Below are 17,675 nucleotides of genomic sequence, written 5' to 3' on the forward strand. Positions count from 1 at the left end.
TGGTGGTGTTGGGTTTTTTTAACATGTAAACAATAACAAACAAGTTGAGCCTATTTTTTGTCAGATGCTTCAAAGACTAAAAGAAGTAGCTCTTTGCATTGTGTGGGTGTATAGGACAAAAGGAAATTGTCCAGATTTTCAGGACAGTTGCTGAGTCCTTACACTTTAATGTGGTTTGGAAACTTCAAGCACAATGTTTATCAACTTGCTCATTTTCATATCTGACTGAGATTGGGAAAGGAAGAAGCTCAGCAGATGAGGGTTAAGGTTCGGCATTTCAGAAGTCTGTGTCCAATGAGGCTGTGGTGAGGCTTCATCAGCAAAATTGTTCCTTTGAATCCCCCAAAGTTAGGAGTTGGGACTTCCTGCTGCAGCCCCAGAGGGAGTGGAAAGTGAGACTGCTGCAAGAGTAGCTTTGCCATGAAGTGTGGGATGCCCAACCACAGCCATCTCTGCTCTTGGAGGCAAGTTTCTCCTATTGGTGTGAGACCTTCAAGAAGCACTGCACCCTCCACAGACATGCTTTATCTTTAGATCTCACTTCCCCCCTGGCAGTCCCTTTTTTTTTCCTCTATCAATATTTGTAAGAATGTTGGGAAACATTTCTGTGTATATTTGAGCATGAATTCCACCCATGGACAGCACCAGGCTTTTCTCTCTTTGCCCTTGTGATGCATCCTTACTACACATGTTCCTGCAACTGAGAAACAGCCGTTCCCAAGCATTCCCAGCTGGGAATGGCCTGACTTCTTAATCCACCACGTGGGAACCGCTCGTCCTAAAATTGGCCCAGTGATTGTCAGGCAGGTGCCCACACAGTTTTTTCCTATCAAGATGCAGAAGTTCAGTTTCATTCCCCCACGGTTGGAGGTCAGCACTGCATAAATCCTGGTGGTTAAAAGAAAAAGATCTGCTGCAAGCAGCAGTTTGAAAAGTGAAAATACAGGCATTAGTGCTCTCTCCAAAGCCAAGCGTGGCACAGTATCATGCCTTTTGTGACTGGCAGAATGAATTAATGCTGGAACTAAGCAAAGCGATAACAGATTGAGAAATACAAGGGTGTGGGGAAAGGGATTTGAAACTATACATTTCAGAGGTACTTTTGTCTGAAACTTAAGTCTTGAGCCATTGAGATGTATGGAGAAACTTGGACTGGGAGTGTGGATGACTATTTCTTCTGTATTAAGTCATGCTTGGTATTTGGGTTTTTTTTTGTGGCACAGTGAGTGGAAATGTGCCAGCCTAAAGATGAAGAGGAGGATGATTTTGCTCGTGACACATCTGTATTATTCAAGACTATTATAGATGCTTGTGAAACAGTTAACTGATGTATTCATCATCTTTCCCAGACTTTTGTTTGGTTTCTGTTAATGGAGAAACAAAGGGTTCACATTCAAAATCACATTCTGATTTTACTCTCTGTTGTTTTTCCTTCAAATCCTGGTTGATTTTCAGTACCAAAATCAATTTGTCCATATTCACAATGTTAAGTCACCCCTGTAACATATTTAGACAGAGCACAATCCAGTGTGATGGGATTGACACTGATTGCTCTTTGCATGATTCCAATACTTTTCTAGACAGTGGGGCTACTCTTCCAACATTCACTGATACATGGCACTAAGCACTCCTAAATGCAATCCCTTTTAAGTCATATTCCCTCTTTTGGAGCTACGGCCTTGAAACAAGGTGCCTTTTGCCATTCCAGCAGCTGGAGGATGGGGAGGTGGTTAGAAGGAAGCTGTTTCTAGGACTTCAGTGGGTTGAAGATGCTGTGGCAATGTGATGACATTATTTCCGTGCCCTGCCTGGAAGCGGGGGCTGAGCGGGCAGGGCACGGTGGCCCTCGCAGAGCCGGGGACCCGTGAGCAGATGTCTCTGCTCCTTGCAAGTTCCCTTGGGAAGCCTGTGCTCTGGGAACAGGACCCCCTGCTTAGTGCGTGGGGAGTGGCGAGGGATGAGTGTGAGGGCGTTTCATGAGAGGAATTTCACGATTTCACATAGTTCACTTAAACGTCCTTCCTGTGGGATTCTTCCCTGCCACGGAATGAAGGAATTCGCCTCTTTTGTTCCCATTGTCATTCCTCTGTGGAAAAACCTCTCATCAGGATCACCATGGACTAATGTTAACAGAAGTGTGAGAGTTGCCATCCTGGATCAGACAAGGGCTCTATTTAGCTCTGTGTCATGTCTCCAGCGGTGTCCAACATAGGATCTTCAGGGGAGGTTCAAGGAACCTTGCAGGAAGCAGTTATCTGATAAAATTCTCCAGAGAGGAAATTTTTTTGTAGTATAATCTAAAATCCACTATTATTTACTAAGAAACCGTGGGATTGAGGGTCAAGGAAACTAAAATTAGTGTCTGCCAAAATTTAGGTGTTGTCTATGTTTATGGCAAATGGATATAACACAGTGGGATTAAATTGCATTATATTGTATAACACAATACAAATATAATATAAATTTTCTTCTTCTGTTGTGCTGGTAGCATTTGGGGTGAAACCCTACCTTTCTTTGTTTCATCCAGTGCTATAATTAATGTTCGTCCTAACCTATTTTGTACGTGTTAATGATTATAATTTCCCAGTGTAAATTGAGCCATAGGCAAGCTTGCCAGAAGCTTTCCGCATGTGCACCTACCACAGACTTCGTGGTTTAGATGTCATTTAACTGCAGAATGGGTTCAGCCTCTTGTGCCATTGCAAAGGAGTCCTCTGTGCAGACTGTTCTGGTTCTCACCTCTCTAGTTTAAATTGTTATGTCGCATTAGTTATTCTCCCTTGTTTTGAACCCAGGGCTTTTGCTTATAGCTCTGTTTTATAGGTTAAAGTAGGGTGGATGGAAAGTCAGTTCCCAGCTTTGTCTTTTTTTTTTTTTCTTGGAGTGTTACAGGACAGTTCAGCCGTAATGATGGAGCATCGGAAATAATAACTGGCAGCTTTCAGCAAAGTGGAAATCCTGCAACTTTGCTTTACGTTTTCTTTTATTTCGTTCCTCATTTATTTCTGTGTGCACAGCTTAATGAATAGTACAGCCCCAAATGGATTTGATAAGCCTGTGTTGCTGGCTGAGCTGGCAGGTTACTGGCAGGTAGGCAGTTTGTCTGCTTAGACATCTATAAGAAATAGTCTTCCAATCCAATCCTATTATATTGCTTAATTTGTCCTGCCAGGGAATCTGTAACAAAACTTAAGCATCAAGTTGGTAAATAAAGTTAATTTCGTCAAGAAAATTTACCCTCTTAGTCTATATAGGAATTTTAAATTATTTTTGAGTCTGTTTTTAATGTGCATGCTTTGTCTTTGATACTGTATCCATACTTTCCTACTATGCTAGTTAATGGGATAAACTTTTCTCAAAAAAATATCAGACTGATGATTATGTGCTGGGATCTGTCACGGTGGAATTAGAGCAGAGGCGCAGTGGTTGCTGACACGTGTCAGTAAGTGATAGAGTAGATCTGATGGCTCACAGACGTAATATAGGTAGGGCTACCTACACTCCTGTAAGCACCAGAGGCTTAATCTTGTGCGGAGGTGTGAAACCATACTCCTGGGTGAATGCCAGTGGCCGACCACACGGCATCACTTTTGGATGGGCAGATGATGCAGTCACAGCCACCTCTCATCTGCAATGGCCTGAGCAGGGTCTCCCCAGAGGGGCCAGCACAGGCACGTCGAGGTGGAGGGGCATGTATGTGAGCCACACGGACCTGTGCCGAATATGGCTGTGAAGTATCGCTACAGCCTAGCTCTGCCCTGTTCTCTGAGAACAGCCTCAGCGGACCTGTTTTTTTAAGCTGGGCATTCACGCTGTTGGAGAGAAGACCAGACTAAGGTGGACACAACTGTGATATTGCTCTTGCTTTTCTCAATGCACACCATATATTTGTGCATTTTGCCCACTTGGTGTGGTTTACCAAAGTGATGATCCCATGAGGGTTCATAACGGAGGTGTTAGACGGTACATTTGGATTGCCATTTTCAATTCCATATGCTCAATGTGGAATAAAAAGTTTGTGATTATAGCTGATTTTAATTCTTATCTGTAACTGCTTTCTCCTTATATAGCTAATGCAAGGAGCACCGTTGCCAGGCCAGACGTTAGCAAAGGTGCTCATGTCAGATGCTAAGTTTCTAGACTTATTAAAATTGGGTGAATAAAAGAGGAAACTAAGATTTTTTTTTTTTTCCCCTCCCAGGTTCTCCGAATGTTAAATTTTGACATTTATTTTAAATGGCATTACGTAAAGCGCCTGTGCCCATGCTCAAAATCACCTGGTGACTTTAGGGCAGACAGGACAGAGTGTTCTGACAAGTTGGTGAAGCTAGTGCCTTCAAGCAGGTATTGCCTGGGCACAGTGCACTAAACGGCACGGCCTTGGCTGTCTTTGCAGATTTCCAGCTGCCCAGGTATGATGGGAAATGGTAATGCTTTCAATTGGTAGTACCTGGAGCCAGATGTATTTCAAATAACCAACTGTGATTTTAGCTTGTTAAATTTCTAGATCTGAATTTTTAAATGAACAACCCCCCCTGCTCTTTAATAAAATGGTTTTACCACAGGCTTCTGCAAGCACAGCCTTACTTAGCTAGGGCAAATACAGGTAAAATATTTGGCAATTATAGGGGAAATACATATTTGTTTACATTTACAGCTATTGACCATATTGGCGTGATAATGTGTACTGCTCGGAAGTGTTAATGAAGTGCTATCAGAATTGTACTTGCTCTGTTTTTAGCTACCGGGTGTTTTGCCTTGCCTCTACAGCATCTAATCTCGTATCAGTGTGTATACACGTCTAGGGACAGCAAAAGCATACAGATAGTAAATAAACTCTTATCACTTGCTCTGAGATCCAGAACTGAGAGGGGAAGGACACGCTTGCTCAAATAGTAGACATACACATCCCTCTGTGCCTGTGAAGACCTTTCGTGGGTGGTAGCGTATCCATTTGCCCTGCTGACTGATTTTTAATTCCAGGGCATGGAGTCAGGGTCAAGGCATTTTAGTCTGTCCAAGACTCTTCTGAGCTACTGTGATAAACCTTATACTGTTTATCAGGTTTATAAGCTGTGATAAACCTTATACTGTTCAGACTCTATTAAAATGCTGTATCATACAGTAGCCCAGCTTTCTCATCCATTAACCTATCCATTTTCTTGGCTGACCGTTATGTCCTAATGGTACTTTAAATTCTTAAGTTATAGTTGAGATTAATTAGATTTAAGCATTTAATCCAGAAATCTACTGGGCACGTGTTGCAGAACATCAGACTGAGTAATCAGAATGTCCTTTCTGGACCCAGAAGGGACAAATCAATGAATGGATTATTTTTATGCATCAATGTGTACTTTGTAAGTAAATAGCTTCCAACAGTTTTCTTGATCTTGAAAGCAAACAAGAACACATTTTAGTCACAACAGAGGCATGTGTGAGTGATAGATCTGTTGAGGAGTGGACAGCTTGAACCCTGTCTTCTGCCCTGAGCGTGTTTCTGTTTGCCGGCTATGTACCAGCACACACGGTGCCTTTCTTTGCACAAGAGCAAACAGGAAACAGGGACAAAGCTACCTTAGAGTCCAAGAACCTATGTCTGTTAACCCTTGCAACTCCCCATGGCCTTTAGTTGCCCTGCAAAGTTCTGCTTTGACAGAAATAGTGGTTACATTTTGCTGCTTCAGATCGTGAGTTTGCTCATCTGGACAATTGTCAATGTCAGCTTGGGACATAGGCATACCTCCTTGCTACCTCACAGACAAGCTGTCTTAGTTTCTCTTCTGCAGACGTTAGGTGGGATGTTTGGATTTGCTTCAGAGAAGTGGTATGAAATTAGGTGTATGAAGGACTGTGATGTTTCCTTTAGGATGGGGACCTAGATGGCATCTGAAAGACCTGGAGATACTGCTTTGAACCGCAAGGTGGCTCATGGTTTGGCACTGTAGGTCTTCCCTGGAGCCTGTTTCTAAATACAGGCAATGGAGATGGTGCTTTTACCTCTGGATGCAGGAACCAGACTGCGCTGGCTGCTTTGCCTGTGCCTGAGCACTAGAAACCCAGGCAACATAGATGAAATAGGGGCTATTGCTGCCAAGGAGGGGGAAGAGTAGCTTCTTCCAGTAGCGGTTCTTCCCAGCCACCAGCAGTCACAGAAGTCAAAAACTTCATTATCCAGAGTGATCCCTTGTCCCTCTAGCCCTGTGGCAGGACCAGGCCAGACCTTTGCCCTTCAGGCAGGAAAAAAAAAATTTTTTTTTCCAATTGCCACTCAAATTTTGAGACAATTCTGCCTAGAAGTTTTCTTGTCTTATAAATGCAAGTATTGATGCTGATGAGAATCTCAGTGTTGATTAAACTAGGAGGACCTATTGGTCAACATTTCTCCTTATGGTCAGATGTAAATAAAAACTTTAAATGGCTCTCAAGAGTTGACCACAAATTCCTTTTTCTCTCTCTTTTTTTAAAATAGAGTGATTTGGACTAATGATGTAATGGGAATTATTATGGGAAGGTGCAACTGTTTGGCCAAAAGAAAAGTTGTATTTACTCACAGAGTGGCCTGAAGTACCTTTAGAAGAGTCGGTAATACAGTAGCTTGCCAAGGAGAGCTCTGAAATAAAGAAAACTACCAATAACACAGATTTCCTTACGAAATGAAGTAAAGCTGTATGCCCCATATGAGGTTAGCTGGTGGCCATGTTCTGGTTAAGATGCTGCAGATCAGAGTCAGCTCGTTTTCACTGGAGATGCACCGAAGGTCAAGCTACTGGGTATTACCATGCTCCTAAGCATTTCGGCCGGATTCTGCAATTGCTTATTAGTTGCACACGTGTGGGTATTCCCATTCCCTTCAATGGGATGACTCATGAGGAAGTGCTCATAAGCAAGAGTAAAGTCCTGGGCTGCATTTGAACTGAATGACCTGCGTTTTAAGGAGCACAGAGAGGCGAAGACACTAATAGCGAATAGAAATCATATGCGCTCTCTTTCCAGTTCAGGAGTGTCCTCCACAAAATACATCTTTGCTGAATGTGTTTGAATCGGGAGGAAATGGTATTTGATGGTAAAACCCACAAAGAGTCGGTTATGTTTAACAAGCTTTAAAACATGTGCAAATCCAACAATGACTGAAACAATTACTTCATGATGGATAACTTTATTGCCCACAGATGGCACTTTAAACCCAGAAGGTCAGATTCTTTGTATACACTGAAGTTGCAAAGATAAACTGGTAGTTCTTCTTAACCTCTCGTTGTGCAGGTGAAAAAAGATTAATCAAATGTTCAGGATAACTGGAGTGGTTGGAAGACAATCACACAGCCTCAAATTATGAAGAACATGTTAAAAGTAAAAGGCCACCAAATCTGTTAACTTCAAGGAAACTTCTAATAACTTCTAATAGAATATATTTTTTTAACTAAGCCATAAAGCTAGCTTTTGGGTTTACTTTCTTTGGTCAGAGGCAGCAGAAATTCAGTGTATAAAAGGAAATTTGAAAGTAAAAGCTGGAAAAATCAGAATGGGGATAATAATCCAGAATGTGGTCCCAATTTTAAGCTCAGCAGATCTATCCTTTTAAGAGAAACTGAGGTTTAGCTAAAATCAGTGGAAGGTTGATCATGTGTGCATGGTTGCTCAGATGTCTATAGAACTGAACTCACACATCATATTGGAAAAATATATGCATGTTCATTTATTTTATCTTTTTTTTTTTTTTAATTAGTTGTAATCAGTGTCTAGTCCTGTGAGGAGCAGGGAGTTGGACTGGATGATCCTTATGGGTCCCTTCCAACTTGAGATATTCTATGATTCTATGAAATTTTTGTTTACTTCATTCAGGAAGAGCATTGCCTTTTTTGCAAGGCAGAAAATAATTGAAGAAAGTTTATGCTTCTCTTCCTTTGCAAATTACAGATTATACCCTCTGCTTTCTTAAAAAAGTTATTTCTCCTTCCCTTATTTTAGACAGAATGGCTAACTTTTGCAATCTAAATTAATGTTTGCTCATTAATTAAGCAACCCTGTTGACTGACTTTCACATGTATCTAATAAGCCTTCCGAAACAAATAGAATATGCCAAAAAAAATCACCCCTTTCCCTATGGGAGGAGATTCCTCAGTTATCAGGATTAATTAGTTCTCTTGTTGTCACATGAAAAGAAGTTGCACCCCCCAATGTAGGTCAGTGTGAGGGTAGGCTGCTGATGGTCGCTTAGTGACAGGCACAATGATAAGTGAACATGTCCTGTTGAGCCATGACCCTTCAGAAAAGACAGTGTCAAGTAAAATGCCCAGAGAAGGTACATAGAAGACATAATCCGCTTCTAAATATTGACAGTAGGAATTTCCCTGCTATTCTCCTTCCTTTTTCTTTTCTGGTAAACATGTCAAACTCTATTGCGTTTGTACTCTGCATCAGTTTTGAAGCATTTAAAAACGTAAGGAAGCTAATGACCCATGAATAGATAGGATGTCAAATAAAGCTATTTTTCTTCAAGATTTAGCATCTTGCTGGTAAAAGCATTGTCTCGCATACTTGCAAAAGCAACAATATTGGCTAGAAATAGGATGTTTTACTTCATCTTTTTGTGAGTGGAAAACTAAATGAATGAATATATAACAAATCTGATCTATCATGCCAAAAACATTGATATTAGGTCTTGAATGTTAATATGATTAACTACTGGAGTTAAATGTCTAAAATGTACTTGAAATCAGTTACGAAACTCTGCCTTATATCAATGGGAGCAAAGTTAGACAAACACTAAGCACTCCTTAAGATCCCGCCCACAATATTTACAAATACTGCGCTGTCTTTTAGATACACATAATATATGTAAAAGGGCAAAAGCTTGAGTATGCATCCAGCATATCTGGGTTTCTTTTTTGCGTGCAGGATGGGGTGAAAAGATCTGTGTTTTTTTTTTTTTTTTTTTAATTTGATTTTAATAACTCTGAGACAGATCTTCTGACATATAGGCTTCCAGGCTGTCTTGTTTTGTACACTTGTTTTAAGATAGATCTTGAGATTTTCATGTGGATGTCTTCGCTTATAACCCCGTAGAGTTGCCAAGAGAAAAGTTGGTAACATTTATAATGTTTTTTTCTCCTTCACCTTCGGCAGACTTGAAAACAACAGCAGCCCACATTCCCAGGGCTGGTCTCCTGGTGCTGGTGTGGGTCAAGCATGGGCATGGTGCTGCATGGCTGGCTTTGCTCCTGGGCAGGGTGCTGGTGCTGAGCAAAGCCGAGCACTCGGCACCACAGTCATGACCAGGCACTGCAGACTTGCTCTCCTGCCTTGCTCTCAGCACCTGTCATGCACATAGATTTTCCACCTTTCCATCAGTTTTACACTGGAAGCAATCTACATGTTGCTCTCTAGCAACTGGGTTGAGTGTTGCAACTCTAGCACCTAGGTTTTGATCCTGATGGGTTCCTCTGGCAGACCATTACTGATGGTTTTTTCATACATACTGAGCTGTTTGTAAACAGCATTGTGTGCTTTCAGCTTTTCTAGAGCCCGAAATAAGGAGCAGCTCAGGGAAGCTTGAGGCCAGGTTCCCCACTGAAGTAAGGAACAAGATTCATAAAGCTGGATATAAACGGTGCCTTCTTGGGAGAGCATCTGAGCCTCCAGTTCTGGGATGACGAGAGGAATACGAATGAAATGCAGGAACATGGTGGTTTCATGAAGCTGTCAGATTGTTTAGTTGGAGGACATTGACAAACTCTCAACCAAAGTGCCTGCATTGCTCTTCACAGAAGCTGCCTGAACTCTTGTAAGGTCTTATCTCAAATTCTCAGTGTTTAGCTTCAGGGACATTATTTCAGAACTGCAAATGAGCAGACTCATAGATGGTAAGCATTTATGGGAGACTATCCCATAAAAGCACAGTGCGCTATTTGGCAGACCCAGCATTTCAGAGTTGAGATCCTTAAATGGTAGGTGAGAAAAATGTATGTTTGCAAGATATCACATAACAAATTGCTTCTTCAAAGATCTGCTGCATCTTTTCTCCCCTCTAGTTAGAAGTATGATGGTCTAGACAAATTGCAGAGGAAGTCTGTGTATTTGTACAGTATCACCATTCAAATTCCTGGTAATATTTATGGTGCAGTTCAGAGGACCTTTTTATTCTGAAAACTTGTTATGCCCTTGCTTGAAGCCTGTTTAAGTGAGCTATAGTTTAGTTTATGTTTAAGTGTACCCTTTAAATCTTCTTTTGAATAGGGATGGATGTTAGTATATACAGGAAAACTACTGGAGCCACAACTTAAATAAGATATACAGGGCTAAAAAGAAAAATGCAGATCAATGTATCTTAGATGTCAAAGATTAGTTAAAAGTTAGTTAACCCCTACACTGTATGTTTCCTATATTTTTAAGGAAGAGAAACAGGTCTCTGAAGACCTCTAGCAAACAGTTTTGAAGACCTCTAGCAAACAGTTTTGAACACCTAATCCGCTATTTGCTGCTTTTCATGGATTGCGCTAGGTAGTCCCAGAAGGTGATTTAGGTCCCTTGTCTCCACTGATGTTACAAGGAATTAGTAGGAAATACTTATGGACAAATGGAGCACAGCTGGCTTCTCAAAAAAGACCCCAAACCCAGCAGATGAGGGCAGTGCCTCTTTACCTTTTGTACAAAATCCTTGTACTTTTAGCATCTCTCTCCAGAAGTGGAGACTTGGCTTCTAGGCCTTGCTCAGACTGGAGGAGTTCAAGTCTACATCTCAGAACAAAGTTTTGCCATTCAGCCTCTAATCTGAGGCTGCATCTGCTGCTGGGTGAAAACTGCTGAATTTGGAGGGTTTATACAGCCGAAATTTAGTCGCTAATCTCAGCCAGAGTTGATGACCAAAAGTTCCTTCTATAGTCAATGAAAGAGGGAGGCCTTTCCAGTGGGTGATCCGTAGCAGCCAAATAAGATTCATGTATTTCTCCTATGTTTGGTGCATACAGCTGTTCATACTTGGCTGTGGCAGGGACCTCTTGGAAGGGCTTAAAATAGCTAAACTGAAACTGTACTTGACTGCATCATAGTGGAAAATCCACATTACCTTTGTTTACGTGATGCTGCTTCTCTCGTACTTTGACAAAGACATACTTTCTCTTTAGAGTAACGTGATCTGGGGTACTCTCTGCTCTTCTCTCGCAACACTGAAATCTGCACAAATTGAACTCGGGTCCAGATTTAGACTTAAACTGGTTTTCAACTTTAACTGTTTCAAAATATTTGCTTGTTACGTTCCTAGCTTCTGGAACACTTTGCTGTGAGTGCGAGGGCAATGGGATGGATCAAGGACTGTTTCTTCTCTAAGGCATGCATTTCTGTCTGCTTGCCATAAAAGCTTTTGTGGCCATAGGCTGTTATGGGGCAAAGATAAAACATGCCTTTCCAGCACTTGCTGGCTTGATGAGAGGGAAGGTCCAGTGTTCCTCTAGTCTTCTGACCACGGGGCTTTTTCATGAACTTCCTACAAATTGCCTTCACGTGCTTGTGAGAAGCCTGCCTGGATGTTTTCAAGTGTCCTAAGCCACCTCATGTTATACTGACACCGAGGGTTTCACCCACACCAGAATGGTCTGGCCATAACTGGGACCATGCTGGCATGCTTGCTTTCTCAATAAGCAGCAAATCTGGTCTGGAGGGTGCCTTGATCTTGTTCTCAAAATTTATTGTAGAGCTGTCCAGTTACCTTTTGACACCACTTCACTGGTAGGAAGCCTGCAGTGAGGGACCGTAGGGAACAGTGCTGTGACCTTCAGTCAGGAAGGGAAGATCCTTAATCCCCTATCACTCCTTCCAGAGCAGTTCCAGCTTTGCAGCAAGTTGTTTGAGTCAGAGTTCAGTATCTTAGAGGTCATTATGTGGCTCTTGCCATGGAAGTGGCCGACTTCCCATTGAAGGGGCTGCCATGGTGGTGTTTCCTAAGGAAATGCAGCCAGCAGTGCTTGAGGGCACGCTTCCTTGGTTAGATGTGTAGCCGCAAGGTCCTGAACTTTCTTCATGGTATGCTCAGTGAACAATCTGAGAGGAAAGTCATTGACCAAAATTTGCATAGCTTTCATTTCTACTTTCTTTCCTGAGTAATTCTCATGGAAAATTCTCATGGAAGCTTGTGTGAGTCCTGAGTCAGGACAGCAGCATTATGCCCAGAGCAAAAGAGTATGTGTGGTAAGGCGGACATCCCCTTTTCTTTGCTTTCCCCTTCCAGTATAACATCATAAATGTGAGTGGACTGGGAACAGGATGATTTGTCATTGTTAATGGTTTTTTTTTTCTTTGTTTTTCTAGGATCTAGTTCAGGATCAAAATTAAAAGTTCCTGAGCTGAGCATAAATGGCACACAGCACGTTGTTCAAGCAGGCCAGACTTTAAACCTCACCTGCAGGTAACCAGCTGAGTTGGATTCTGATAATTTGGCTGGGAGTTCATACACCTGACACTTTCTTTTTTTGTCATTGAAATTAGAAAAAAATGAAACCTTATGTTGTGGGGAAAGGTGGGGAGTGAACTTCAATGGCAATTGTTTAATAGTTCTTTGTTGTTTCTGTTGTTGTTTTTGGAAAACAAGATAAAAGAGAACCCCAGAAATAGCCTGATATAATAAAAAAGAAAGCTTGGGAACTGGAGCGATATAATTGCAGCCCAACATAATTGTTTCTGCTTCCTTATCTGTATTTGCAGGGGGGAAATGGTTCATTCATGGTCTTTGCCTGAAACTCTAAGTAAGGATAGCAAAAGGCTGAAAGTAATTAAATATGCCTGTGGAAGGAATGGGAAGCAGTCCTGCAGCAGTCTGACCTTGAGCAGAACTCAAGCAAGTGACACTGGAAACTATAGCTGCAAATACCCAACAAGTCCAGCAAAAAAGAGGAAGGAGTCTACAGTCTATGTATTTATTAACGGTAAGATTATGGTTTTTAACACTTCTTGATACTTTCACTTCAATACAGCAAAATGGATAAATAAGGCAGTTCAGCTGTGGTTAAATAACAGGGTTTTGAATGAAATTTTAAGCCTTGCAAAATGAAATGATAATTACATAGATACCAATATAATGATAATTACATATATACCAATTAATGTATAAAATCTGCTTTCTCAGAACTTGAAAATACAAATGCTAGTGTTTTATCTGTTAGGAAAAAAAATGAAGAAAGAAAAAGACCCAATCCAACCAGTCTGCTAGAGTAAATAGAACTCCACATGGAAGTAGACTAGAAGTGAATCTGTGAAATGGGTATCAGAGAAATCGTATCTTACAGAATCGGATGATGACTGATGAAAACCATGTATCTGGTACAAGGTCCACTTTAACCTGTCTGTGTAAGATTATAGATTTGTAGGCAGCTGAAGGATGCCAAAGCTGTCTATCCAGATCACTGAATTATCTCATGCTGTAGAAAATTACTATTTGCATGTTAAGTCACATTCAAAAATATACTCTGTAGTCCACATTACACAGACTGTAAAAATCTAGAATAAATGGAATCAAACTAAACACAGTATTGTGTTCAGCAAACAAGTATTGTGTAATGTATGGGAAATACTGGAATTAGGTCAGTTAGGCTATAACAGAAATTGCTTTCTGATCCTGATTTCTTCCAGGATATTAATCAGACACTTCTCAGAACAGTTGAATTCAATAGACACAATAATACAAGAAGAAATTATAAACACTTTAAGGATTTAATTTTATATTTTAGTTTTTCTTGATTTTTACAGAATAACATTAATAGATTGCTGTAAAATATCAGGATTCACAGATTTTAAAAGCCCATATTACAGAGAATGTGCAACTGGAAGTTTTCCAACTTATGTGTCTGCTGCTTCTAACGAGTTCACATCAGAATGAATTAGCCTTTGTTTTCATTTTGTGACACGAAGAGAGGGACTGGTGCTGTGAAAAAGCAGAATGAAGTGGACCTCTCACTACAGTGATAGAAAATAAGATCGCTCCCCCCATTATTGTGTGTTACTTTATTGAGAATTATTGAATAATTCATGCTGTTCATCCTGCTTTCCTTCATCTGAAATATACCGCAGAGTGTTTTTCTCACCCAGCTATTTTCATATAATTCACTGGACATCCAACTACAGATGCATCCATGGAAGCATAACCAAAGTAGGTTATTCATTTAGTGATCAACATTTCCTGCTGCCTAGGAAAACTTAAAATTTTCTTGGATGACTTTTGCAAGTTTCCCATCATGGGACCTTCTTGAACCTCCCACCTTGGATGTCATCTCTACCTGAGATCTACCCACAATCCTCTCCATTCACCACATGAGAAGAGCAAGGATGGTTGTGACTCTGAGTGAGAACCTCTCTGCTAAACCCACTTTATGATATAAGAGATTCCTTTATGTTCTCTTGGTCTCTTTCCTGTTCAAAGTGTTAATGTTTCTGGATCCTGAATTTTTACAAATGGAAGGCACAACCAGTCTTTCTAACTCTTCACTGCTTCCCGAGTTGCATGTAGCTTGCTTGCATCTGAAAGAGATCGTCAGTTAGATGAATGTGAACCAAGGTTATCTACGTAATTCACATGGTGATGGAAGAGAAACATATCATTGGAGAAACAGTTTTTGTACAGTCCTGTGCCGCCCACCCCCCCAAGGAAGACTGCTTGAGTGTCTTGGTTTTGTTGATTTTTCAAGGACATTCAGTCATTAAACATTGATGTCGCTGTTGAAGATAGGATTAGATGACATTTCTCCTCCTACCTTACTTGCCAAAAACCTAAAATGTTTAAGGGACAAACCTGTATCAAGCTTAGACCTCTTTGGCATCTTAATTTTCTGAATTTGACAATCCCTTTTACTGAAAATCAATTTCTTACACTTAAGTGTTGATTGTGTGCTAGTAAGCACATATGAGAGTGTCATGGTCTAACCCCAGCCGGCAGCTAAGCCCCACCCAGCCTCTTGCTCACTCCCCCCTGGTGGGATGGGGGAGAGAATCGGAAGAGTAAAAGTGAGAAAACTCGTGGGTTGAGATAAAGACGGTTTAACAGGTAAAGCAAAAGCTGCGGACACAAGCAAAGCAAAACAAGGAATTCATTCACTCCTTCCCATGGGCAGGCAGGTGTTCAGCCATCTCCAGGAAAGCAGGGCTCCATCACGCATAATGGTTACTTGGGAAGACAAACGCCATCCCTCCAAATGTAGCCCCTTTCCTTCTTCTTCCCCAGCTTTCTGTGCTGGCATGATGCCGTATGGTATGGAACATCCCTTTGGTCAGTTGGGGTCAGCTGTCCCAGCTGTGTCCCCTCCCAACCTCTTGTGCACCCCCAGCCTCCTCGCTGGTGGGGTGGGGTGAGAGGCAGAAAAGGCCTTGACTCTGTAAGCACTGCCCAGCAATAACGAAAACATCCCTGTGTTATCAACACTGTTTCCAGCACAAATCCAAACCATAGCCCCACACTAGCTACTATGAAGAAAGTTAACTCTATCCCAGCCAAAACCAGCACAGAGAGTTAGGGCAAACTACAGATAACGATGGAGGCTGCAAGGTAACTGCTCGTGTAATGCCTGTCGAAAGTGTCACTCTGCCCTAAGGTGAGGAAAGGTATATTAGTCCTCCAAAAATTTACAATTGCAGGAAGAATTGTTGAGTAGGTTGAAAAGAAACAAGATACCAGGTGCCAAAACTCACCCTTTCTGATCAGTGTAGTGTTAGCATTGGAAATAAAATACTTAAGGAATGTCTTAATAGAGGTCGTTGTTTCTGTGAACATGCATGAAATTCAATTATTTGGCTCAGGTGGGGGTGAGATGGGGGTAATGAAACCTTCTATGAAGACTACCTTTCTTGAGTTTAGTTTTATTTTAAATTAATTTGTGGGTGCTTAGGAAATAAACATTTGTAAAATTTGGGTTCCTCCTAGTTTTGTATTGTTTCCTGCGGCAGGACGTTGTGTCGGTCCATTTCCCATATTAGCTCCATGTGGATCACCGAGGTGCCTGTTTCCCATGTCTTAGCATGCTGCAGATGAGAACAAATAGTTGCTATTTACAAACACAGAATCCGAATCAGGAAAGTTGATATTGTTTGTACAGGAAGTCATCGCTTATTGTTTTAAAAATGTTATTCATTTCCGTAATTAGAGTGATACTGAATATGAACTGGATTTTAAAAAAAACCAATAAAGCCAGTAAGTCCTTTGGTTCAGTAATGAGTGTATGCTATGGCAGAAGATGAGCTTCTATAGACAAAAGCAAGATGCAAGACGATGAGTAGGAGACTGCAAGTCCCACATGCCCCAGTGAAGCATTTGTGAAGCCCTGTGTTTGGGTGATCAAGGACAGGCAGGCTGGTGACATTTCTTTCAGGAGCTAGTCCTGACACCACCCTTCTTTCAGCTGGAGAGGTCACTACTGAGTTGCACAAGGGAGTGAGTGCGCAGTGTGTGCCGCAGCAGCTCTTGACCACACACAGCTCAGGAATTGAGACATCGAGCGAGGGAAATGAATTCTCTTAAGAGCCTTGGACTTTGCTCTAAGAAAACTGATGGCCTGACTTCCACCACGAGCCATGGGAAAAATCTGAAATGAAGCAAAGTCTCTTTGCCAGTTTCTCCACTGTCTCGGACCAAAAGCTGCTCTGATCTTTGTTTTGTTATGCAACTGCAGCCTGGTAGTAAAATGGAAAGATTTGTAATGAACGATCACTGCATACATTGGAGTGAGGCACGGGGAATTTTCTGCTTGAAAAGAGATAATTATGGAATAAAGATGTTTAAGAAACACCAGGTTATCAGCAGGCTGTTTTGAAACCTATGTAGATTTCCCTGAGGACAGTGCTAAAGTCTTTTATTTCTGCCTGCCTTTGTTCTCGTATCTCCAAGACACTCTTTTCCAGTTGCTGGAGCTCATTCACTTTCTTCAAAAATGTGCAGTTCTCTTCATTCTCTACTCTCATCATCTCTCACCTTTGATCAATTGTTCCCATGTTATGACAGAGGAAAAGCACGCGAGTTCAATTATATTGATATATCAAGGTTAGATTTTTATAAGAATTTAAACAAACTTGATTCAAGTTAAAGTGTTGCTACTTCCTGTGATGAAGCACCTTCATCATTTCTTCCTCACCAAGGCTTATAGCTCCTACTGAAACAGAAATACATGTCCAAGATGAACCATTGTGAGGGAGGGATACATCTGAAAAAGTATTCCTAATGTCCATTAGCCTTTCTAGAGATCGCTTTCTGAACATAGTAATTGCTCTAGGGTGGATTTCCTGGCTAATGTGGGTAAGAATATTTTTTCCTTAAGACTTTTAAGCATGTTTTATGTGTGTTATGGACCTACGTCGATGATAGCATAGTATAACTAGCCCCAAAGGAAAACAAACAAACCCTGCCTAAAAATCACTGTACAATTATGCTAGCAATGCTTTGTGTTTGAATGTGCTCCAGATATAAAGTATTCCCCTCCTCTTTATTTTTTTTTGTCTTGGACTTCTGTGATTATTAATTTATATCTCAAGTCTTCCTTCAAGGTTTAGAAATCATTTGAATTTGAAGAGTACTGTTTTAGAGGCTAAAAAGAGGCAAGAGTGGAAAAGCCCTTCTTGCAGATAAGTGTTGTGCTTCCAGACACACAAAACGGGATGGTTTTTTTTAAGGAACATAGACACCTACATGTGAGCAGGTTGAATAGGTG

General features: G+C 41.2%; 1 protein-coding gene across 1 annotated transcript in view; it reads left to right on the forward strand.

Moving 5' to 3' along the window:
- The window catches only part of FLT1 (fms related receptor tyrosine kinase 1), a 113,237-nt gene that overhangs the window by 3,778 nt on the left and 91,784 nt on the right, over positions 1-17,675 (forward strand). Inside the window, exons 3-4 of the mRNA XM_075498865.1 lie at positions 12,301-12,397; positions 12,694-12,914. Coding sequence (XP_075354980.1) covers positions 12,301-12,397; positions 12,694-12,914 — 318 coding nt within the window. The remainder of the gene's footprint in view (positions 1-12,300; positions 12,398-12,693; positions 12,915-17,675) is intronic.

This window comes from Mycteria americana, chromosome 1, assembly GCF_035582795.1.
Source record: "Mycteria americana isolate JAX WOST 10 ecotype Jacksonville Zoo and Gardens chromosome 1, USCA_MyAme_1.0, whole genome shotgun sequence".
Classification (NCBI taxonomy): Eukaryota; Metazoa; Chordata; class Aves; order Ciconiiformes; family Ciconiidae; genus Mycteria; species Mycteria americana.